At 37.8% G+C, this 24,819-nt stretch overlaps 1 protein-coding gene across 1 annotated transcript in view; it reads right to left on the reverse strand.

Moving 5' to 3' along the window:
* LOC115796121 (netrin-G1-like) overlaps positions 1-24,819 on the reverse strand; it is a 65,455-nt gene that overhangs the window by 1,362 nt on the left and 39,274 nt on the right. The window contains 3 exon segments of the mRNA XM_030752376.1: positions 6,081-6,125; positions 7,377-7,403; positions 12,730-12,902. Of these exon segments, the coding sequence (XP_030608236.1) occupies positions 6,081-6,125; positions 7,377-7,403; positions 12,730-12,902 (245 nt within the window).

Genomic DNA, 24,819 nt, shown 5'->3' on the forward strand with positions numbered 1-24,819 from the left:
ACAGAAAGAGGAGAAGACATGGGATGGATACCTGGCTCCATCACATCACCACAACCTTTCATATGCAAATTAGCATTTCCAGGTATTTCACCAGAAGCTGTTATTTTCTTCTCTGTGGTTAACCTTACAGCAAATAATACAGCACTGTTCGAAAAAGGATGTAATATCCACGGCTGCAGTTTTAGTGGCTAACAAACATTTCTTTGTTTTGATGTAGACTGATTAGGACTACATAAGTTAATATCCACATTTCCAGACAAAAACTCACAACTCAATTATCCCAGGAAGCCTCTCTGCTTGCAGAGGTGAAATCCTGGAAGAGGTAATATTTGCCAAGAGATTTCAGTGTAATTGGATAGCTCTCCTTGCATAAATAGTAATCACATTTTTGGTTTTCAGTAATGTGGCTCATGCATCAGAATAAACTCAACAAATAATCATTGCTCATGCCAAAACTGATTAAGAAGGCATTGGTATTGCATTTAACTTAATAATATTCCCACCCACTGCACATAGACACCACTGCTGTTAAGCACTTTAAATGGAAATTCCACCTGTGGACACAGGGTTTTATCTTTAATACAGGATTTTCAATAACTTTGTGATGAAGTGTTGGAAATTATACTACTAGTAGATCTGCTTTTCCTACCTTGTCTGCACCTACTTTCAACAGTCCACAGAGACTGCTTGTGATAGCCTCTTTGTGTTTAATGGTCTTTATGTGCTTTTATGTCAATGACAATGGCACTATAAGGGCAAATATAGTACCCAAACGCTTTACTTAAATTGCAGCAGGTCTTGTAGGTTTGTTGTATGATAGATTTCGCTTTGTATGGCTGTTGGAACACTGCTTCAAAATAATGAGTCTGCAAAGGAGAATTCAGAAAAAAGACAGGCAAACAAAGATGAGGTTTAATGAAATGACTAACAGAAGGCGCTGCGGGGCTAAGACAGGTACAATTCAATGTAAGACCAACCAAAGATTATCCGGTAAAGCAAAATACCACAACAGAAACATGAAGAAATGAGCAAGGGAGAATGTGCAGGGAAAACACACACACACACACACACACACACACACACACACACACACACACACACACACACACACACACACACACACACACACACACACACACACACACACACACACACACACACATGATTGAAAAGCATTACAAGTAAAACTAACAGGGTTGGGAAAGCAAGCAAAATGACTGGAAAAAGACAAAGTTGGGGCAAAACAAAACACGACACACAAGCTAAGTAATTTTCAAAGAATGACAGAAAATAGACCGACAACAAAATTAGATATCTCTCATTCTGGACATCTGTTTCTTTTTTATGCCACTGAGCAAACTGATCAACACACTAATTCAGCTGCACCGCAGGGTTATATTTCTGGCTGACACTGCGCAGAGAGGTGATGGCTGTGACTGCTCTGACAAGTAGGTTTGCCATGTAACACACAGTCAGACAGGAATATAATTTACATGTAGATATATGTAAATGCCATAAACATGTTTCTCATATTAAAGCAAAATAAACAAACAATAAAACAGACCTATGGCAAATCTAGTATCTGTACACGGATTGAATGTTGTATGACTATCTAATAACAACCATTTCATAACCAAATAGGTTGTCAATCAAATGTCAGTGTATTAAAAACCTGACTGGACCACATGGAAACAATGGTGCAGTTTTTGCTTTCATAGAAGGAACAAATATGACTGGGGAGACAATGTTGATATTTTAACCAGGTGTGGTGGGAATGGATTCTCGAATTATGGGTCCAGAGAGGGTTCAAACATTAATGGCCTTCTGGCAATTCCCCAAATAGTAATTTGTAGTATTTTTAATTTTTTTAACAGCTGCTTGGTGTGTTTTGGAAAACACTTCAAGTCTCAGTAGTTCGGTCAACACATTAACACTGTTGCCTGTGGCCGAAGGATAATCTGTGTATCCTCCAGCAGACCCTCAGGACCATTACCTCTCTAAAAGCATCTGTAAACCAATTAGTTTGCTTATGCAGAGGCTTAAGACTGTCCTTTCTTTGTGGAGCCACATGTTGTGCTCTCGTGACAAGTGTAAGTAAATCCATTACTTTTTGTCATCTAATGTGAAATAAAAAGTTTGTCAGTTGGTCATCTTTGGTTATATTCTAATAAGATAGGACAAAACAATGGGAGTACTTTTCATATCAGAGAGTACAGAGTGAACAAGAGAACAAGAACAGAATGGCCTACATCCACCCCAGACCTCAACTTAGAGTGCTTCCTAGGTATGAAATTAGGGTGTGCAAAATCTCTTAAATTACTCAAGTTTGTTTTTAAGAAAAAATCTTATTCTCTCTAAGTGCAGAGTCTCTGTCAACTCAGCCAGACTTAACAGCTGGTACTTAATGCTCCTTCCAAAATATAAGAATGAGCTTCTTGGCAGTAAGTAATCTGTAAAATAACAGGTGTTGTTCGGCTACCTGCGGTTTCCTCAGGTCTTTTTCTATCCCTAAAGTGATTAATGCTGGGTCAGCTTCTATCTTGAAGTCCTTATATATGCCCAGTATTTTTTAAAATATTAGATATGGCTGTTCACCTAGTTCTGTTACACAGTTCTCAAGGTCAAGTTACATCATGAAATGTTCTGTAAAGACAATAAATTATACAGGCACTCAGTTTCTCCAGCCCTGAAATCTGGAGCAGCAACAAGATATAATCTGAAATAACTCCTAATATGAATATATAATATAAAAAAATTGTATACAGGACCTTTTATTGTTGTCCCTTTCAGGTATAGGTTATCAAAATTAGGTATCACATCTCCTTTCATGTGAGAAAAGCGTCTTCTGAATTGAAAGGCGTGAATAAGAAATTTGTTATTATGAGTAACACAACAATTTCCTGAGCTTTCCAACATGCATATCGTTTTATTAATGACTAGATTGTTACTGTGGTTTACTAGTGATACATATAAGAAAATAACTGCACTGGCAGTGAAAGTTAAATTGTCCTCCTTCTTCAAACCCATCCAGTTGCAAAAATGTACCTTTCAGCCAGTAGGCAATGGAACAGATGCTGGCAGCAAAGTAATAATGTGTGAAATTTGGCAGAGCCAGCCCTCCTTCTAGCTTTGATTTACAAAGATGAGCCTTTCCTATTTAAGAATAATGGCATCTGAAAGGACACCATGGGACAATGTGGGAAGTGTCCCTGTAGACATTCTTCACAGTATGCCACAACAGCCTTAAGCTTAAAATTTGTAGTCTTTAGCCTGGCTCAGAGGAACAAATGAAAACATTACAGGACTATTTTTCAGCCTTTGAAAAAACTCCCTCCAGAGAACATTAAAAATATTCTATGCTTTTTTTTTTTTTTTTTTTTTTTTTTTTTTCATGTAGTGGGTCTGCAAATTTACCCCATCTGACATCACTCACTCTTGGACTTGTGCAGCAATTCCCGTCCTAGCTAAAGACCAGCATACTCTGTGGGAGACATATGTGCACCTCACACCTCTGTCAGATGTGTGACATTTTAGCAGTATAACTGTTATGACAGATCCACTCTGGGGTTTTGGTGTTGCACGAAGTAACACAGAGAAAATTTACCAAAGCAACAGCGCAGGAGTGACAGGAAGGACGAACAGCTGAATTATATTTCCTGTTGCTGTTTGTGGGACTGCAAATTATGACACAACTGAAAGCAATTAAATGTAAATTTGTCTTACACACTACCACAACTGGATTAGACTATTGTCGATATTAGGACACATTCAATCTACTGTGGTTGTGACATATTGGTCACTCTTCTTTTTTGTTTTTTAGAGGATATTGCAGACTGTTTGTCCAAAGCATGCTCAGGCAGTGCTCTTATCCTCTCATCTCTGTGAACTCTCAATGTCCTCAGATACTCTGCAGCCGAAGTCTCTGAGTTACAGAAAATCAGAGCATGATAAGTTGAAAGTGACAAATCGATGTCGTGGATCATAGCTAGTGCCACTCTTTTTTTTTTTTTTTTTTTTCTGTGGAAGATCTAGATCTTATTTAGTGGAAGTAAGTTCTGTTGAACACCCAACTTTGTTTCACACATCTGTTCACATCAGCTAGTCTGATATTACATGAATGAAGTTTTGCTCATGAAGGCCGAAAGGGAAAGTCGTAAAGTTTACAATCCCATTTTTTAAAAGAGGACCCTGCAGATACAAATGCTCCTCTATTTAATTAAAAATTAAAGCATATTTTTATATATTATAGTAATACATTTAATATTTTTAAAAGGTCTCTGTAACTGTGGATTCACATGGGTACCTGGAGACAGTTGTCAGATATAGGATCTTCTAATTATACGCTTGGAGACAGAATACTATTGTTTCAATTACACTCAGTCAATATCTTTTGCCATGATGTCAGTGAAAGCTGAAACTTTCATTCAGCCATACCTCCTGTTATCATATTAACATGAAGGCTTCATCATTAGTCAATGATTCAAGGCTCTGAAATTCAATATAAAATCTCAGTTGTACAGTAGCACTTGAAAGTAGTGGGGATCTGAAGGGAGAACGTGCCTGATCTTCCTTTTACTCAAGTGTTGGGGTTGTTAATGCTTGTCAAGTCAGAACGGCAAGATCTGAAAGTTGCATTTAAGTAAATATTAGAATATGTGCTTATTTACTTCTGGGTTGACAGTATGACGAGAACATTGCTCTCACTTTTATGTTGATGTGCTGCACTTGAATGCAGTTAACAGTCTGCCAGTTTAGCTTAGCACACAGGCAAGAAGCAAGGGAAAAATCTACACTTCTGCAGTTGTTTTTTTTTTTTTTTACTGGGTCTTAAATGTTGTGATCATTTCTTGTGAAACAAGAACAATAATATACCCACTGTTAAAGTCCAGATTGGTTTATTGCAAATATTACTTTACATTTTAGGGCAATTAAATCAGTTAAGGCCTGTCCAGGTTGCAGTTTTAGTATTGTGTATTATTAGTACTGGGTCGTAAATCAACAGAAATTAACAGGTCATTTTTCAAGTAAAAACTCAAAACATTATCTGCTTCAAATTCCACCAATATGTAAACTGCTAGTGGGGTAAAACAATGCCTTTAAAGATGTCACGTTTGAATTTGGAAATTTTTTGATGGAGCCTTTTCATGCAATGCATAGCCACCATGTTAAGAATATAATCTTTAACTTACTATAAATTTCATCACCTTGAAATAAATTTGCATGATAAATATCTTCTTAGATATTTCAGAGACATAGCTATTAAAACATCTACTTGTATAAAATGCACTACAATCCAATAAAGAGCTCTCATAGAAACTGGTATTCTTGTATTCAATTAACATGGAAATGACAGAGATTAAATTGGGAAAGTAGAAAGTTGTACTTCTTTAACTACAATATTTCCAATATTTTTTAATACTTCTGACTACATAAAACACTAGATTATTTTTGGATCTTATCCCCAGTTTTGCATACAGTATCCATAAAAAAGGAGGGACCCCCCCCCCCCCCCCCCCCCCCACTTAATTGTGGAAATCCTCAAAGTCTTCTTTTAATTTTTTTCCTCTCCGGGCTGTGAGAGCACTGGTGCAGATGTGACTTAACACGCACTACACAGGAAATCTGGGCCTGAGGATTATCTGGAGATAGCTGGAGATCAATCTACATAAACCCCCCCTGGAGCCTATTCTCTCCTTCCTTCTCCTTCTCCTTCTCCTCTTTTCTTTTTTTTCCCCTTCTGAACATGGCAGAAAGGGTGCACCCCTAGAGAGCATACTGGGTAATTAAAAAGAGGGCATGATCAAAGAGGTTAGGAGGCTGTGGACTTGGTGATCATGAGGCATGTGGTCCATTCCCTGCTGTGTTCTCACAACAAAAGGTCTGCCTTGGAAGGACCAGCATGTGTTTGTGTGCACAGGATGAAAGCATTGGGGCTTTGGGAAGACAACCTACTGCACACAAGAATTTGCATATTCTACATTACACTCTTTTTTTTTCTTCCAAATAGTCAATCAATAATAAGTCAATATTTTTTATGTATGGGTAATGTCATGTTGAAGTTACAAAGCCAATAAGCCTACCTTGATTACGATTTGCAACACCAAGAGATGAAGCATTTGCCCGATCTGTGTAAAAATGGGAAAGGTTATGTATTACACTGGCTGTCACATAATTCATGCTTATTAATTTAAAGCACAGGGACAGCATGCATAGTTTCTAGTTTTTACAATAATGACCTTTATCAGGCCAAAGATATGTCCAAATTTCAGGAAGAGTTCTGCTATATTTGGAGTAGTAAATGGGCTAATGTAGAATAGTGTGCATGCAGCTTAAATGAATTTTCCACAGTACAAAGATAGAGATGTGTATGCATGGCAGCTGCTTTTGTTATCCAGTATGTGGAGTCACCTTCAGGCATCAACATGCAGAGGGAAGCATGGCTGGAACTACACTTTCATATAAAAAAAAAAGGTTTTCTTTCTTTAGGGCAAATATCTATCTGTGTGCTTAGAGCAAATATTCTAGTTTGGAAAGGAAAAAAATCATTCTCTGTTGTGCCGATACACTGGCCAGACACTTGGGACTTCCACAGTATTTTAGAAACTTATTAGTAACACTTACTAACATGAATCAATCAGTGCTATTATTTTTTAGGTTTTAGCACAATAACTACAAAATTATGTATACTTAGACCTTAACCTAAACCATTATGCAATCCACTAATCCAATAATTTCTGTCTAGCTTAAAATAATGGATATGACCTATCTTATTCTTATTTCTGAATTTCTTTCAAACCACAAAGCCTATTCAAACTGTCTAATTAAAACCCACAAATTTTAAAGCTTCTTTCAAAGAAGTGTAACTGATCTATTGCCATATGAAAATTAATGCACATTGTTTTCCATTTAGAATAGGAAGAACACAATTATTTCAAACTATGAAACATTGCACTGTGAAATATGAAAAACTGCTGGAAGGTTAAGTAGAAAAGATCTGTAATAAATTAGAGAAATGTTTAAAAGAAGAGATCAAGTATAGTCCCATTAAATGTTATTAGCAGGATAAATTCTAAATGTTTCAAATGCTGTTACTTTTATGTCAGTGGTCATTTTTAGAAATGCAGTGGAAAAATTTAACCGCACACCATGCATCGTTTCACTCCCCTCCATAAACGTAGGGTATTAAGATTCAATTATGCATGAGTACCTTGGTAGGATGGATTTTTTTTTCCCACTGTGGAAAACATGCTGATCAATGGTAATGTTAACATACAGCACAGTTTCTCACGCAACATCATCAGTCAAACAAGAATTAGCCATGACCAGGGGAGGAAAATATTAGTCAGCATGCCAATAAAAAAGCCTGATCAACTTACGCACTGGTCCATGATTACTGGGAATACCTGTGGAAAGAACAAGGAAATAATGTGTCATTAAAGCATCGGCTCATGATGTTGCCGTTTGCTTAAAAAAAAAAAAAAAAAAGCACCAGCACTTATCACATCGGTTTCCAGTGCATTCTCTGATTAGCAGCAACTACTGTGTGGCTCTAAAGAAAGCCTGACCACTCCGCCTTCTTCTGATGATAATAACAGGTCTGCCAGCAAGAAAATGTCAACAGAATCAAAACTACATTGAAGAAGTCTTGTCATCAGTGGTTTCATTCATATTTTCAATGAACATTGTTGTTTTTTTCTCCTCACTTATCTGCTTTTGGCTTATATTCCCTATCTTTCAGTACCATTGGGCTTACTTCTAGTTCCTAGGGTGATGCACTTAGTGCTTCTTCTTCACTCTTCACTTTTTTCACTCTCTGTATGTTCATATGCATTTAATCATTAGTTATTATTAATCTCTGGCTCTATCCTACAGTGTGTCTTTTGTTCTGTCTCTCTCCCTTCACCCCCAGCTGGTTGTGGCAGATGACTGTCCCTCCCTGAGCCTGGTTCTGCTGGAGGTTTCTTTCTGTTAAAAGGGAGTTTTTCCTTCCTACCATTACCAAGAGCTTGCTCACAGGGGGTCGTCTGATTCTTGTGGTTTTCTCTGTATTATTGTAGTGTCTTTACCTTACAACTGTTGTGATTTGGTGCTATATAAATGAAACTGAACTGAACTGAATTGAATTAAACTGAATGTTTGAATCAAGGAATCAAAACCTTGTTGCTGTAATGGTCTCTGACTGTCAGGTTAGCGGCATTTTATAATATGGAGAAAACTGAGATTAAAAACCAATCAAACATACTGGGAAAATATCTTCAACTTTTGAGACATCTCATCTGATTGTGAATTAAAAGCTGCAGCCTCTTTACAAACCATATGTGTTATTAATATCTGGCTGTGGATTCACCCACTGTGTGTGATGTTTATGTCATCAGCAACCAAATCTGACTGCAGCATTAGTCCAATTTCTGATGCCTTTCACAAGATTTACCACTTACCCTTAGTGTGATTATGTTTCACTGGGGGTTTTAATATTGTTTGCACCCTATTCATTACAAAATTACCTGTTACAGAAACTGCTATTAAAAAAAAAAAAAACCACAACACTGCAGCAACAGGAAAAGCAGAGATTTTAAGCTCCAATTTGCAAAAACACATTTAGGCTGCAATTTCTCACTGATAGTTCAGTGTGAGAAATGGAGGGCAAACAATATTGCCCTTTCAAGCCAAAACACATTCTACAGTCTGATCAAACTCTCAGCCCCAGCCCCTCTTAACCTGCGAACCTGCTTTGGAACACAAGATGAGTTGACGTTCCTTGCAAAGTGGACTGTCAACATAATTCTTGAAGTGATTCCTCTACTGCTCTGAATGCAACTTAGAGCACCCCCAAACACCCACCCACACCTATTTTCTTTTTTTTTTTTCAGGAAAATCATGGATTTGAATCACTCTTAGTCTCTCTGCTGCTGACAGCTTTGGCCCCTGGCAACTCCGTGCTCCATTTTGGGCTAAGATTTATTAGATGAAGGGTCACATATGTCCATATATCTGCATGTACAGTGGTTTTGAATATGTAATAGACCCTGCCCCGTTCCTACCAGTGAGATAAATCACTTCCAAGATTAAAGAGGAAGACTCGATGACAGATGAAAGCTATTAAATCATAATTACATTTTGCATGTTCCACATATTTGTGGTAATATACGGGCTGTATGTTTAATATTCTCATGGGAAAGTGAGCCGCACATAATAGGTAAAGGCATATAATCGGACCCAAGCTCAGAAATAAGAATAATTCAAGACAAAAGTGTGTTCATTCAACACCTGGGGGACCAATATTGTTACGTCACTTCCATGTGCAACATTATTGCATTTTATGCCACTTCCAAACAAGTGCTAATATTGCTTTTGATATGGCTAGACCTTGGTTTCATCAGTTCAGTGCAGATGCGGCCAAGTGTTGGATTTTTTAATAACACCCTGTCAATCTGACAGTGAGCACCACATTGCCGGGAGATTCATAACACAGAGGTATAGGGATAAATCCAGCAATATCTCCTTAGAGTTCACAAATGTTCGCATAAACACTCCCACACACAATCAAGTGTGTGAGTGTGTCTGTGCATGTGTGCATGTACGTATGAACACGCACACAGCTTTGTGTGTGCACGTGCAACTAGCAGACTGACAAAAACACATTCATCCAAATGAATGGATAATTATTCCAATTCATCAATGAGAGATTGACCTAAGAAGAGCAAGAAAACTAGTGTTACTGCACAAATTTACCAGCACACTGGATCAATAGCAATATCATATCTCTGCACAAATCTAATCATAGCACGGTCTCTGAGAATTCAAGTGAGACAATCAAACTGAACATCTGAAGAACTTGCTGTCAATCCCAGCAGACGGCTGCTATGAGAGTTTCTGACTGGAGGCTGAATCAGAGCGAATGGGGGACCAGAGGGCTAGATCCTCCACCATCTGGCCTTGCCTGGCCGTCTACCACCATATCCCTGCATGGCTGTATTAGATTTATTGAAGCAATGAGCCCCCTGCCTCAGGCACGGGATTTGATAAATGTGACTCAACTCCAGTCCAAGATTATAATGGGGATAATGCAAAAGAGCACCTTCTGCCTCAGAGATACCAAATTCACACTTGTCATAGAGTTGAGGTAGCAATAATAAATTAAATGTTAAAGTGTTACTAGGAGTACTATTGACACTTATTTAATACCGAATACTAAATGAATGAAACACTCAAAACAGCTGACCAGTGATGCAAAGACCCTAAAACTAATGGGTAACAGTGAATTTGAGTCAGTGATCCCAACGCGTTCTCATCCCAGGGTGCCAAATACTTCTGTTCTGTCAGATGCAGAGATATGGACAAGGTGTCCTTTGGTGTCAGTGCCTTGACTTGCTCACTGCAGCAATATTCGACACTGAGGGATAATAGTTCTCGGTTAAAGCTCGCTATAGTATGCCTTAAGTTTGCCAGACAGGAGAAAGCTGTCTGTGACCTGTTTGGGAGCTTTCTCCTCCCAACATTAACCCTTGACACTGAAAAATGGAGGCATACCCAGTATGTTTAAATGTGACACAATGGATCCTTTACAACTGCATACATTCATACATGACATGTTTGGAGTGAGGGACTGATCTTATTATTTCCGTGAATAAGTGCACCTCAATCGAGAAGCCAAAGACAGTGTGTGCAGAGTTGTTAGATGTGTTTGTTGGCACGCTTGACAAAACATGAATGAGAACAGGGTTTTTCTACAATAGCTTGGTTAACTACTTGGCAATACTTAAGATTTCTGATAACTAGCAACTTGACGACAGTTAACTAACTCTGTCCAAAAAAAAAAAAAAAAAGCCATGGCATCTGATAAAAAATCTTTGGAAACAACAAATAAAAGTGAATCTAAAAATAGTGTGGAATACCATGGTAATTTCATTCAAAAGGGTAAACTTGATATACATTCCAAATACATTACATGTAAAGTGAAATACTTCTGGGCTTTTTTGTTTAAATTTGGATGATCATGGCTTATAGCTTATGAATTTCAGAAATCCACTATCTTAAATGATTAGAATACTTCATTTCAAGTTTGTGTAAATTAGTATTCAAACAATATAAATACTGTGTATCTCTTGGCCTAGTTCAGTACACACAACTACAAGGGAAGGGGTCTTCACTAGGGAAGACTTTCTGAATTGACAGTTGATCTTCAAGGCTCACCACAAAAAGGGTAAGTCACAGGAGGTCACTAATGAAAAGGCTGGCTGTTCACAGAATGTTGTATTGAAGCATGTTAAAGAAAGCTTCACCAAAATGGAAGTGTTGTAAGAAAAGCTGCACAAGCAACAGGGATGACTGCAGCCTTGAGAGGATTGCCAAGAACTTGGAAGAGCTTCACAAGGAGTGGACAGAGGGTGGTCTCCATGCATCAAGAGCAACCAACAGGCATCTTTGGGAAAGGGGCTACAACTGTCCCATTCTCAATATTGGGCCACTCCTGAACCAGAGACACTGTCAGAAGCATCTTGTCTGGGATAAGGAGAAAAAGAACTCAACTATTGTTTTCAGGTGAAATTACATTTTGCAGTTCATTTGGAAATCAAGGTCCTAGAGTGTGCAGGAAGAGTGGAGGGGCACAGAATCCAAGGTGTTTGAAGTCCAGTGTGAAGGCTGACATGCTGTGCCATGCCATTGGTGCTGCATTTTATCAAGGCAATGCAGACATCTAACAGAAGATTTTAGAGACTTTCATGATTTCATCTGATGACAAATTTAATGGAGATACTGATTTTCTTTTCTAACCAACTTGCCTGACCCAAATCCAGTATTGTCAAGAGAAAGATTAGAACAAATGACCCAAGAACACAGATGAGCTGAAGCGTGCTATTAAAGCAACGTGGGCTTCATTAACACCTCAGCAGTGTCACAAGCTGATCTGCTCTAAATCACACTGCACTGATACAGCAATTCTTCATAAAGGAATCCCAACCAAGTATTGAGTGTGTAAATGAACATGCAACACTCACTGAAACCTGGACACATCTATATTTGAAATCTGTTTTTGATTGCTCTTAGAAAATATTCTAATAATTTGAGATAATGGAGTTTTGATTTTCATGAGCTATAAGTCATTATTATCATAAGTAAAAGACAAAACCTCACAATATTTCACTTTACAATAATAAATATAGAATAAATACAAGTTTACCTTTTTGAATTATGAACAAAAATAACTTATTGTGATATTTTAATTTTTTGAGATGCATTAGTAAGTTGTAGTTAGTGAAATGATTTGATTAAACTACTTTAAAAGGCAAAAGAAGATTGTGTACCCTTAGTATACCCAGCTATTCACCAGCTATTTACACATGACTGCAAGAGTCAGTTAATCACAATGCAAACACAGGTGCTTTTAAAGAGTTTGAACAAACCTCTAAAGTTTTTGTTATACTACTGAACACTATCAGATTTGATGTGACATGCAAATCCTCAGTATGTAGTTTGTTAAATCTACCATGCAACAAAAAGCATAAAAAATAGCCTAAAATTGCATCTGGGAAAGTTGCAGCGCAGAGACAAAGAGCTGAAGTGATAAAGAGGTAGAATAATCTTTCAAAGATAAGGAAAAATGACGTTTCCTTGTGGCTTCCTTCATCGGTAACAAGCAACAAGAGAGGAAATGGTGTGTTGCCAGTTGAAAGTTAGCTGCATGGCCAGTGCTCGTCTACATAACATTACAAGTACTTCTATACTTACATATATTTGCAGTTCCTTTGGGTATAGGGAGGTAGGAACCCACACTCCAGGCTCTTCCGTGGTAGTGCCTCTTACAACGGCTACAGTCTGGCCCTGTGGTGTTGTGCTCACACTCACAGCCCAGCTTCCCCTTGTCAAACACACAGCTGTTGGCATGCAGGTTGCACTTGCACCTGAGACACAAGAATAACAACAAAAGACAGAGACATGAATAGGTATCATTCTGCACTCACTGAATCAATACCTTCTGGAGGGAATACGCAAAGTTCTGCCCCTGCTGCAACGTTTATTTCAAGCTTTCAAATTTTTTGACAGTGGTAAATTAAAATCCTGGTGGGTTATCTGACTTGGATCATTCCTCCACAAAGCTTCATTATGCTCTCCTTTAAAAAAAAAACAAGGCCTCATTTGTTACTGCCCCTGCGGAGAGAACAGCAATGCGAATAAGGTCACTTTTGCCACTCTGAGAGCTAAATGAAAGGCACTCTGTAAGATTCACTAATTGAGCACAAAACAGGGATCTGATAGAGAGACGATAGAATAAAGAGAAGCTGGGCAGCCAGAGAATACGCCTTTTTTCTTTCTCTTCAAAGTTATTTGGCAAGGGAGCCTTCAGGCAGGAAACCCTACCAGTTGGTAAAGCTGGTTTATTAGACTGAACTGTGGCAGAGCTGACAGATTCTCCTGACAGGAGAAGAGAACAGGGCTGTGGCTTTCAGGCACTCCAAATCCACATCCCTTCTGACCACATGGAAGAAGTATGTGCCTAAGCTTACTGAAAAAGTACAAGCTGTTTGCATTTGAGTCTCCTCTGAGTGTTTCTAAACAACCTGAATGAGCAGAGTGTAAACTGCATGTATTTAGAATATAGCCGTTTTCATTTGTGTTTACTCCCATTTCTACCGGAAACAGAAGAAGCTGTTTTTTTTCATCACATGAGATAATGCAGTTTCATATAATATATATAATTCCCTTCATTAGATTTTAGTCCCGAGAGGGTAAAAGGTTACAGCTAGCGACCTCACATCTTGTAAGGAGGGGGATACTGATACAGAAACAGCTGGGAAGGAGGCCACTGAGCGAATCTGACACAGTAGACCTCCCCAGAGGTCTGGTCGGCTCACAGTTTCACGTCATGCCTTTGTTTGTTTTTACAATATACTTCCGAGGGAAGATTTCTCCCATTTGAGACTGAGGAGCTGGGTATCTGTTTTCTATAATCACCACTGAACATGAGACAAAGAAATGGCAGCAGCAGTCAGAAATGCATCTGTTCTAATTGACTTTCTGGCTTAACTGTGACATCTCACTTTAATGATAGATAACTGCGGGAAACAAGGGAAACTAGACCCCGTCTGCTATCGCTGTTAAGCAGCCTATTAGAAAGTCAGTGAATGAGGTTTAGTGAAAGTTCTTAAACATTTTAAATAAAATATAACATTGAATATGACATTAGATAAAGGTCAGCACAATAGCATTAGAAAAGTTGCAAACCCCTCCCGCTGTATGGGTAACACTTCATGTTAACATAATATATAACATTTATAAATACTAGACGTACAACAACTAAATCCTTTTAAAAGATTATAACAACCAAATTCTTCATAAATAAAGCATTTAGAAATCCTTAGAATGGCTATTTTATGTTTTATTAACAATTTATGTCAATTGCACAGGTTCTCTGTTTGTGCAGTACATACAATTTCTGCTGATGGTGGAGAAGGCTAAGCTAATGTGTGCTACCTGCTAATGTAGGTAGCACACATTAGCTTAAGCCGCATGATTATACTCCCAGGTTCGTTCGCGCCCCACCAATGGGATATGCACCACAGTTTGAGAAACACTGCTTTAGTGGAATCGTATGCAGTGGTGTTGGGTGAGTGGTAAATTTAATAGAGCCCCACAGTGTGCAGCAACCTCTGACTGTCCTACCTCAGTGTTAACAAAAAGTTATATTTTGGCTTGTAATAATTTTATAGTGTCAGAAAAGGTCAAGTGTCATTTGAGGTCATATGAGATCACAGATCAATAAAAAAATCATACTGAAGTTCACAAACCTTAGTTTAAAAATCTATCTATCTATCTATCTATCTATCTATCTATCTATCTATCTATCTATCTATCTATCTATCTATCTATCTATCTATCTATCTATCTATCTATCTATCTATCTATCTATCTATCTATCCATCCATCCATCCATCCATCCATCCATCCATCCATCCATCCATCCATCCATCCATCCATCCATCCAGCTATCTATCCATCCAGCTACAAATCATCTTTCCTCATTAGCAGCCATTATAAATGACAATGAATATTGGCCAACAATCACAGCAATGAAATAGTGCTTCTTACTACGCATTCCCCCATAGTCCTTAACTTTTTAATCAATTAAAGTCCCCGCTCCATAAAATTAATGACTGGGTGTAGCTCTTCTGCCATGCAGACAGCATCAGCTCCCTGAAGTCAAGAGCGATGAGATTTGACCTTCCACTTAATTAAAAACCAGCAAAATCTGGATCATCAGGCCCAACCGGTGCAGCTAGCAGGCTGATAGAGTGGGGGATGTAGACTCAGGGGAGCTTTGGGATGTGATGCTTTTGCCACTGGCATTGTCATATTGAAATCAGAGAAATTTTCTGTAAATGGTTTTGGTCACAAGAGGATAGTGGTCCCCTGTATGTCTAACTTACTGAGCTCAAACCACTACAAAGACACATTTCCTAATAGCTGTTATGGTACAGATATGGGTGTGTTTTGTTTGCAATAAAGAGGTTACTGGAAGTTACTAAAAAGACTTACAAAACCTTGTAGCTAGAACTAAAATGTAAAAAATTTCAAGTCAGTCACACAACAGAGTAATAACGAATAGAATCACTGTCAAAAAAGAAAAAAAAAATCACATAAGGTTGTCTAAATGAAAGCTTCACAGTGAGGTCTGTAAATTGCCCACAATGACCAGCACATTGCCTCAGGAATGACACGCTACATTTTAATGTTATCTGTGCTTGGACCACCATAACTACAATTCTATTACAATTCTTTACACCGGGCAAAAAAATCACAAACTACACTCAAAATGCTAAAGCAGCTAAATGCTACTAATGCTAAGGAAGAAAAGATTTTAAAATGTTGTCATTTGAATAGAGGAACCATGAAGATTTAACACGATTTAGTGCTGTCAACAAAACAAAAACATTCTTTAATCTTCACACTGAAAAAAAGAAGAATTATATTGCTGCTGATTGTTGTGACGTGGAAAATAATGCAAAATAAAGTGAAATAGAGAAACATACAGGCCTTGATTCCATCTAAATTGTGGCCTGTAAATGTTCATGTAATGAGCAAATCTATATCATGAAGTGAGGTGAAATTTGGGTCTATTTTTTGTTGATATTCTCAAGCAGACAGCAGAAGTGCCTTTTCTTCTCCTCTGGCTGCTGCCTAACCTTGGCTTCTCTTAGCTGCTTGGCACTGTGTTGACAGGCTCACTATGTCTAACACAGCTTTTCTTCCTTGTGACAGCTTCTAGCATCACTGATTCAAGACAAGAAAGAAGTACAGAACTTAACTTAAATAGAGAGCCTGAACTGGCAGGTTAGTGAAACTTTCTTTTTACTTTGTTTTAGTTTTTCTTTCTTTTTCTTTCTTTTTTTTAAATGAATGAATGAATGAATGATTATTATCATTTTTTTTTATCTAACTTTCAAATTGAATTTTCCAGGGGAAAAAAATAGTAATTTATCTACTTGTGTAGTTTTGCTTCAGATAAATGCAAGTAATTAATGGTGCTTTCCACAGTTACATAGACACATTAACCTGTGTTATTGTTTGGCACTACTCTATAATAATAATTCAAAAAACCCAACAAACTAGGCTGAAAAACATATGCCATAAATACAATTTCATTCAACTAAAATCCAAGCAGATTAAACATTTTAATAACAGTTGGTCTTGGCTAAGAAAGAGGGATACCAGATACCTGCTAATTTGCGCTAAATTACATAAATATTTTCAGGCTTTTCTAAGGTGGAAAGCTGATTTTTTTTAAAGATATTTTTTGGCCTTTTTATGGCTTGATTGGATAGTTCTTGCAGTGGAGAGAGACAGGAAAGCAGAAGGACAGATGGAGAAGACACGCGGTAAATAGCGACAGGACTCGAACCTGCGCCGCCTGCTCCCCCACGTGGGATATATGGCTGCCTGCTCACGCCCTGAGCCACCCTGGCGCCCGAAGCTGATGTTTTCTTATCATATGAATAAAAACAAGCAGTGATAAGAAAAACATTCCAGTTAGTTAAAATGGGAGAGAGACCTGACTACAGGTTAGGTTTATTTGAACACCTTTATTAGGACAGAATTAATATTATTAGTATCATCTGTACGTTTCCTACTAATTTCAGCTCTGAAAAGATCTACTGGTGCATTGAGTCTAGCCTTTACTTGTGCTGGTGTGCAGGAACTTGTGACCACTGACATTAAAGAAGATAGTTAAAACCATCCGAAGATGTTGGTTATATATAAACTTGTTCCAGCAGTATTTTAATGATTATAAATGACCAAATCCATGTCTACCAAAGGCTGTATATAAAGCTCTATTGTTACAAAATGCAGTCTCCAACATATTTCATATTTTACTCTTTTTACCATCCATCCATCCATCCTGGATTCTTCCCAACTGTCATTGGACAAGAGGCAGGGTACACCCTGGACAAGTTGCCAATCCATCACAGTGCTAACATAAATGGACAGACCATTCACACTCACATTCACAGCTGCAGCCAAATTTGAATCACTAATTAACCTAATGGCATGTCTTTGGACTGTGGGAGGAAGCTGGAAGCCTTTTTTAAAAAAAACTACTTCAATTAATTTGTTGCAGCTATAAGTCTCTTATTTCATGTTAACTAAGTGCTAATGTGCTATGTGCCTTGCTGTTACTGGTTCAACTTGGACTCTCTGTCACTGAAAGGAAATGATATAATTTACTTTGATTGTGTGCAGTGCAAATGCTGAGATTTCTACAGAGTTAGGACATAATCTGTTGAAGGGCTGTGGTAGCCTCTCTGTCACTCTCCAGTGCGATGAAAATAAGCAAAATAAGGACAACTGTGTATTATCTAAAATGCTTTTTTTTAAAAATATAAGTAAAAATTTTTTGTAAGAGTATTGTTTAAAAAAAACTGGAAATGTTCATGCTGATAGTACTTTCTGAAATTTTCTAAAATGGACACACAGTTTCTTAGAATGGAAAGCCTTTCTTTCGTTTTCATTTGAGATTTAACCCATGGCCGACACTCTGACTGATAAGACTGAGCAAACCAGTATCCCTCAGCTCCATATCTCACCTGTTTCCTCACACAAGTCACCCATGGTCAGAGTCTGTAATGTGCCTCCATGCTGTATAAATACATACTGAGGTTTCCTGACACTTTTTCTCTACAAGACACTCTACAGAGCCTCACATATCCTGACCAGTGATAGCTTTGACAGATATGGAGAGATCAAGGCTGGTGAGGAAAACCGTGGCCTTGGTGAGAGTTTTAGAATGTCAGTGTGTTGCAGGGAAAGACAGAAAAAAAAAAGCCATCACCTAACAGAGAGATGTGGCATGTAAGATAGAGGGGCTCCAAAATGTAAAAATAAATCAACAAATCACAAAAGTCTTTGTTTTATTTAAAACAAAAGGTCTGTCTTCTGCCATTTTGTTAACTAGGTGATAAATCCTTTCCCTCACTGCATTGTTGAGTGAAACAATATCTAAGACGATATATTTGAGTTGCTGGAATGCTGGAGCTCATCCCAGCTATCATTGGGCAAGTGGCAGGGTACACCCTGTATAAGTCGCCAGCCTGTCGCAGGGCTATCACAGAGAGAAAGACAACCATTCACACTCACATTCACACCTATGGGCAGTTTAGAATCACCAATTAACCTGCATGTCTTTGGACTGTGTTTTTAAGGTCATTAAAGATGTATGCTGTACAATCATTCCACCCTGGAAAAAGAACAGTTCAAAGAAATGATTACAATTTAAAAATTAACATGACATTCATGCACATGATGAGTGTTTGCAAACTTCTGACCACAAATGCACCTCTTAGCTCTTTAAAATCCTAATTAAGAGCAAGAAAGTTGATGAGATCGCCACAGTTCTCAATATTGTAAAGGCTTCCTGCGCCCCATTTCAAAGTGCTGCTGTTATTCAGTAAAGTTAAGAAAAGCTTGGGCAAACATTTCTGATTAAACATCCCAAACATGTGTAGTGAACATACAAAATGATCTGGCATGTTATTATAAAATTTCACCAACCACTGCTGCTGTAGACACATAAACTACTTGGTTGAGTTTAGAAAAAGATCATGTTTGCAGTTGTGGTGTGAATAAATTTCATGTCAAATTTTTGACCTTTTCAAAATGTGATGACTGGATTCAGACTTGTTTCCCTTGTAATCAAGACAATAGAGACAAGCATAGTGGTGGCAGCTAATGTGTTAAATTTACACGCCATGATGTTAAAATGTTCTGGTCATTTCAGGTATTTCTGTGACAGCAGACTGGCTGAGAAGAAGTGCACATAAAGAACCTGAGCTTTCAGTTCGAGTATGTTGCCAAAAAGCTAATAATCTTTTTGGTCAATTTAGATAAACCTGATTCCACCATGGAAGTTAACAGATTTTGCATACTGCATGAAACCGTAGTTATCTGAATGTGTTATTTTTAAACTGTCACTGGTGAAATGCACCACCATAGCCTGGCATGCATTTATTTTTTTTAATTAAAAGTGGTCTTTAACATTAATTTTGTCCTTCTCATTTTGTCTTAAAGTACACAGTAATTATTATTCTGCTATACAATCTTTATCCAAATGTTGCCTATTTCTACCTCCTGTTTTTGTACTTCTAAACACTTCCCAGTCTGTAGCATTTGGTGTATTAATATATCCAGAATAGACTTCAATAGGGCTACAAGTGAATTATTCAGTAATTAACGCTTATTACTGGAAAATACATGTAACAGAAAACTGCAGCACTTAACTGGATAAATGAACAGACCTTTAGTATTTCTCAAAAACTGGGAAGGGTAGCCAGGATTTGAGGAAGGGTACTGAAAATTATATGTTCAAGTTGGAAAGCATGTCTGATGTTTCCTAGTTTGTGGTGTGTGTACACATTTGCAATAAACTCAAATATTAATGCATTATTTAAAAAAATGCTACTTGCATAGTGTGAGCTAAACAAAAAGGAGATGAAATTGCAAAAAAAAAAAAAAAAGCTAAATTGCTAAAGCCGAATGTTTGATATGGCATAATGTTTATTTAAACATACAGTAGTATATATTATCTTTGATAAAGTCAAAGCTAAAGTAAATATATCACATTTAACAAACTCAAGTCTTTCTACAGCATGAAAAGCACAAATCCAGCTAACACAATGAGCTTAGCAGGGGTTCTTTACATTGAATTCCTTCACATTTCAGATGGCATTGAAGATTTTCACGAGGAGAGGGGAACGTCACAGAGTCACCTTATTCCAGCAGGCTGTGTCACCGTGAAATTGAAGAGTCCGATTAGGCCTGTTTTTGTCACTCTGCGCTGTGGCCAATTTTGTCATTCTTTGTGGTGTTATGCAATACATATCAAGCAAATTGTTTGTGTTCCTCATTGAAATATAGAGTAGCACCGCCAGGGCTCTGCAAAAATGTTGGAGAAATATTAGGAATGGATCACAAGTTAATTCCCCCTGCTCCAATTTTCTGCTGAAGCGAAATGAAATTTGAATTTGCATGGCTTGGGCCACTGCCCCTGAAAGCCTGTGATTTGTTTACATGACAGGGCCTATTATTGAGCTTGTGCTTTGATGTAGGCATACAGTATGGTAATGTCTACCCCCCTAATCCCACTTCAGTCCTCACGGTGGAGGGCTGTATCATTCATGATGTGATCTAAACAGCTGAGACAAGGTGGAAGCAGGGAAGAAATCAGAAAGGGAAAGATATATTAATGTGAAAATCAGAGGTTGGCTGCATGCTGTACAGTATATTTGAGAGCACGGGCGCGTGTATGAGCATGCAGTCACCTACTGCAGTATGATGAGTGAAAGTATAAATAAATAATAAATAATAAAATATTTTCAGGAAAATTGTTTTAGCACTTTAATAGGATGAGGAGAGAAAACAACTTGCCACTGCATTAGTTAAGGGTGCAAACACCCACATAAACCTTTACACACCCATACAGCATTAGAACTCAGGAACTCAAGTTTCACTACTGGTGAATCTTGATCATACAACAAATGTAGCAAGAGGAAATGTTGATGATTTTACTGGCAAAATGACTGATGCCCCTCCAGAGATAGCTTATGTTGATATACTTTCTCTAGCAACCATATATTATTTACAAAGAAAGCCTAGGCCTTAATGAGCACTAATTAAGCACTGGAGACTAGGAGATGACTGGCAGAAAACATCGCAGCATGTGACAGACATCTGGTGGAAGATAAGTAAGCAGACGTTGGCAGAGCTGGGAAGAACCTTACGTTGGAAGCAGAGTAACGCTGGGGTCGTGTGAACCTGCACTTGAACCTGACTTTCAAACTCTGTCAATCAAGCTGGCTACAGCTGTCATGGTTCACAGGGCATGGGCTTAGAGGATTGGAAGAGTGTGTATGTGTGTATGCTGTATGTAAAAGACTGGATAAGAGCCAGTAAGTCGTACGCTTGTTTTGTGTGCAAGCGTGCAGTTTGTGCTGGCTTCTGTGGCCATTTGAAGAGCAAGCTCGCAATGTAGTCATTTACAGTTGTAACAAGACAGATTCCTGGCCACTCTGTTGAGTGTTTGACGCTTTATTCAGTGCTTTGAGCAATATGAATTTGTCTCCTTCCAGCTGTTCACTTTGTCAGCTGTCACCAAAATGTTGATATTTGAATAAAAAATACATAAATATCAAAAATCCTTTTAAATTAAACCATTAATTTTGTTTATATTAATGTAACATTAAATAAAAATCACCTTGCTTTTTGGCTATTTACAAAACTCACAATATTCTTTAACTCCATAAGATGACTAATAAAAACTTTTTTATATGTATTGGTTGATAAAGGTAAAAGATAACTCAAACCCCTCACTACTTTACTTAAGTTTTTATGTAGTATGAATAAAAGTAGGTTTGGGTCTGATTTAACTGCAATCAGTAGTGAACCATTCTTTCAACTCTTGGGCAACAGCAGAAGGGTCTGACAGTCTTTTATCTGAGGACAACATCTCATAAGGGAGGGAAGGAGAAATTATGCAAAAAAGGTGATCTTGGTTTTTAGGAATGTTTCTATTCAAACATTCTTCAGGAGGAAAAAAGTATAGAATTGACCAGGCTACAGTAAGAACATAACAACTAAGCTGTTTATACACAGTGTACAACTTTTCTTTGTAGTAGTTTGAAAATCATTCAGTTCTCAGTCCTGTTAGGGGCAACAACCAAGAACACAACAGGCAGACAAACAATATTACCAGCACAAATTACTTCTTTGAAATGCAAATGCATTATCGCATGACCGAGCAAAAGTGTTGAGCATTTCCCAGACAGTCGATGATGTTTTGTACTTGCAAAAATTCACAAATCAAGGTCAAACTACTGCCATTTGTCAGCAGCTCGGGCCTCAAGTGCAGAATATGCACTGGATTGAGCTGGATTGAACAGAGAGTCAAGAGGAAAATCCATAGTGCTTTTCACCATGCTTTAAAAACACTGATATAAACTGAGAAGCTTGTGAGAACGATCTGCAAAGACAGTGAAAAGGCTATCTTTTGGATAGAATGATATTCAAATGTCAGTTCTAGTTTAAATGAGGGAGGGAAATGTGTAGGCACATTATACAGGAGATAACGTGGCATAATGTCATTACTCTGCTTTTTCTCCAATTTCTGTGTGCGGCTCTTTGAGACACAAACTGATAGATATCCTCTGGGTGTAGATCTTCTTTATGCGGTTCAGTGGGGTGTGGTGCCCATCATGTGATGGCACTGGGGAAGAGCTACAAATTTAGACTCCTTTTAAGTGCAAGATACAGTTGAAATGTACGATACAGTACTTTCATGAGCACAGGATTCCCACCAGGGAGAGAGATGCAAATTTTTTTTTCTCTGGCTTGAGGGGAACATTCGGGAGTGTAAAATAACAGTAAAATGTTTCATACCTTATTTAAACATATTATTCTTTTGTATCCAAATTACTTTTGAATAACTCCTATGTAATCCTCAGAGGAAAGGTTCAGGATAAAACATTTTTTGGTCTTTGAAATTTGGTTTGGTTTAACATTTGTCAGCATAAAAAGTCAGTGGGGGATAAAACATCTCTTTTTAATTTCTACAAGCCTGCAGATATGTCAACATTAGATACTCCAACATCCTTACATGTTACAAAGCAGCATTTTACACTGAAGTGCACTTGATCTGTTGATAGAAAAACTAAGATATTTTCTATTCTAAGTTTAAAACTGGCAAATTGCATAAAATTACTCAAGTGCAGCCCCCAATCCTGGACATAAAAATAGTCTTCATCAGTGGAAATCTTGGGGTCAGCTGCAACAGCTGTAATTAATTCATGCTGTTGCAGTAGCTGCCAGTTTGTTTCATATCTAACTAAACCAACCAATGCAGCTACTTTCCTACAGAAAGTAAAATATAGATGTTTATCAACTTATTTGAGCCACATACAGTCCAGTTGGATTTCATGTGTACCAGTTAATTCACAGCATTAAAAATAAAACATCCTGTACTTTTAGCATAAAGAAGTACAAGTACATTCTGAAAACAATCCCCTTCAGTGCACCTACTATTAATTTCAGTAATATCTGTCAGTTTATCTATATTCAACCAGTCTATGGTCATTATGAAGAACTGTGACTGACATAAATCAAAGAAACAGCACAGCTCCTTAGTTTAACCATTTTACTTTGGTGTCGCATGACAGGCGTAATGTCTTTATCAGTAAGACAGCTGTCAAACTGACCTTAGACCTTTGACTTCTTAATTAAATGAACAGTTCAGACAACCAAACTCATGACAGAGAAAGTTATTCAGCTATACTAACTACGCTAAACACAACTAGTATAATGAAAGTATAATTTCCAAAAGCAATTATTTTTTGGCGCCAGATGTCTTTTTACATTGCTATATGTGGTTTGGAAGGTGCTACAGATATGTCTTAGCAGTGTCTTTTATGGCTAAAATATTGTTTTACTTCTAGAAATGTGACAGTTTTAATCTGTGCTGCTTTTCCTCATCCATTCCACCCAGTCTCATGTCTACCACACCCATATCACCTGCTCCCCATTTTCCCATTAACCTATCTATTCCCATTCATCACTCTGGCAGAGTAAACAGTGTTCTCTAGATTCTCTGTCTCTCCAGATTCACTCTTGTGAGGCTGTCTTTGCATGTTCAGCCAACCATTCTAGCCTTGTTGTGTCCTATTTATTTTACTGCTTGTTCAGATTTCTTGCCTTATTTACAGTCTTTGATCTGTGCTCACCCTCCAGTATTGTTTGCTATTTTCCAATTAAACCATGATCAACTTTTCCTGCCTGACTCGCTTTGGCGTGCACTGCCTTCCCAACATCCAACTGTGAAAGCAACAAGACTTTAAAAAAAAACAATAATTGAAACAAACCCGTATTGGTAATAAATAATTAAATAGCTGGTGGAATAAGAATTAAGGTGACACACTTCTGTTTAGAAGATACCAGTAAAATGTGCAAAATGGGAAGCAAAAGAGAACAGTGATGTTCAAAAAGAAAAAAAGAAGAAGAAACAGTGAAGAAAAATAGAGCATGACATGGAGAATTAGAGAAATAGCATATTAGCACTTATAGATTAGCTGCCTCTCATTCCCAGGCCCCACTGCAGCCCTGCAGATGTGCAGCAGTGACCGTGCAACCTGCCGATAGCGGTCATGTCTTAATTAACAAGCAGACATCTGATCAATAAGTGAAGAAAGATGGAGAGGGAGACGAGAAAGGTGGGACTGCTTGCATGGTTCAAGGTTTTTGTTTTCTGTTGATGTGGAATAACATTAGAAATCAATAGCACAG

The sequence above is a fragment of the Archocentrus centrarchus genome, chromosome 17 (assembly GCF_007364275.1).
Source record: "Archocentrus centrarchus isolate MPI-CPG fArcCen1 chromosome 17, fArcCen1, whole genome shotgun sequence".
Classification (NCBI taxonomy): Eukaryota; Metazoa; Chordata; class Actinopteri; order Cichliformes; family Cichlidae; genus Archocentrus; species Archocentrus centrarchus.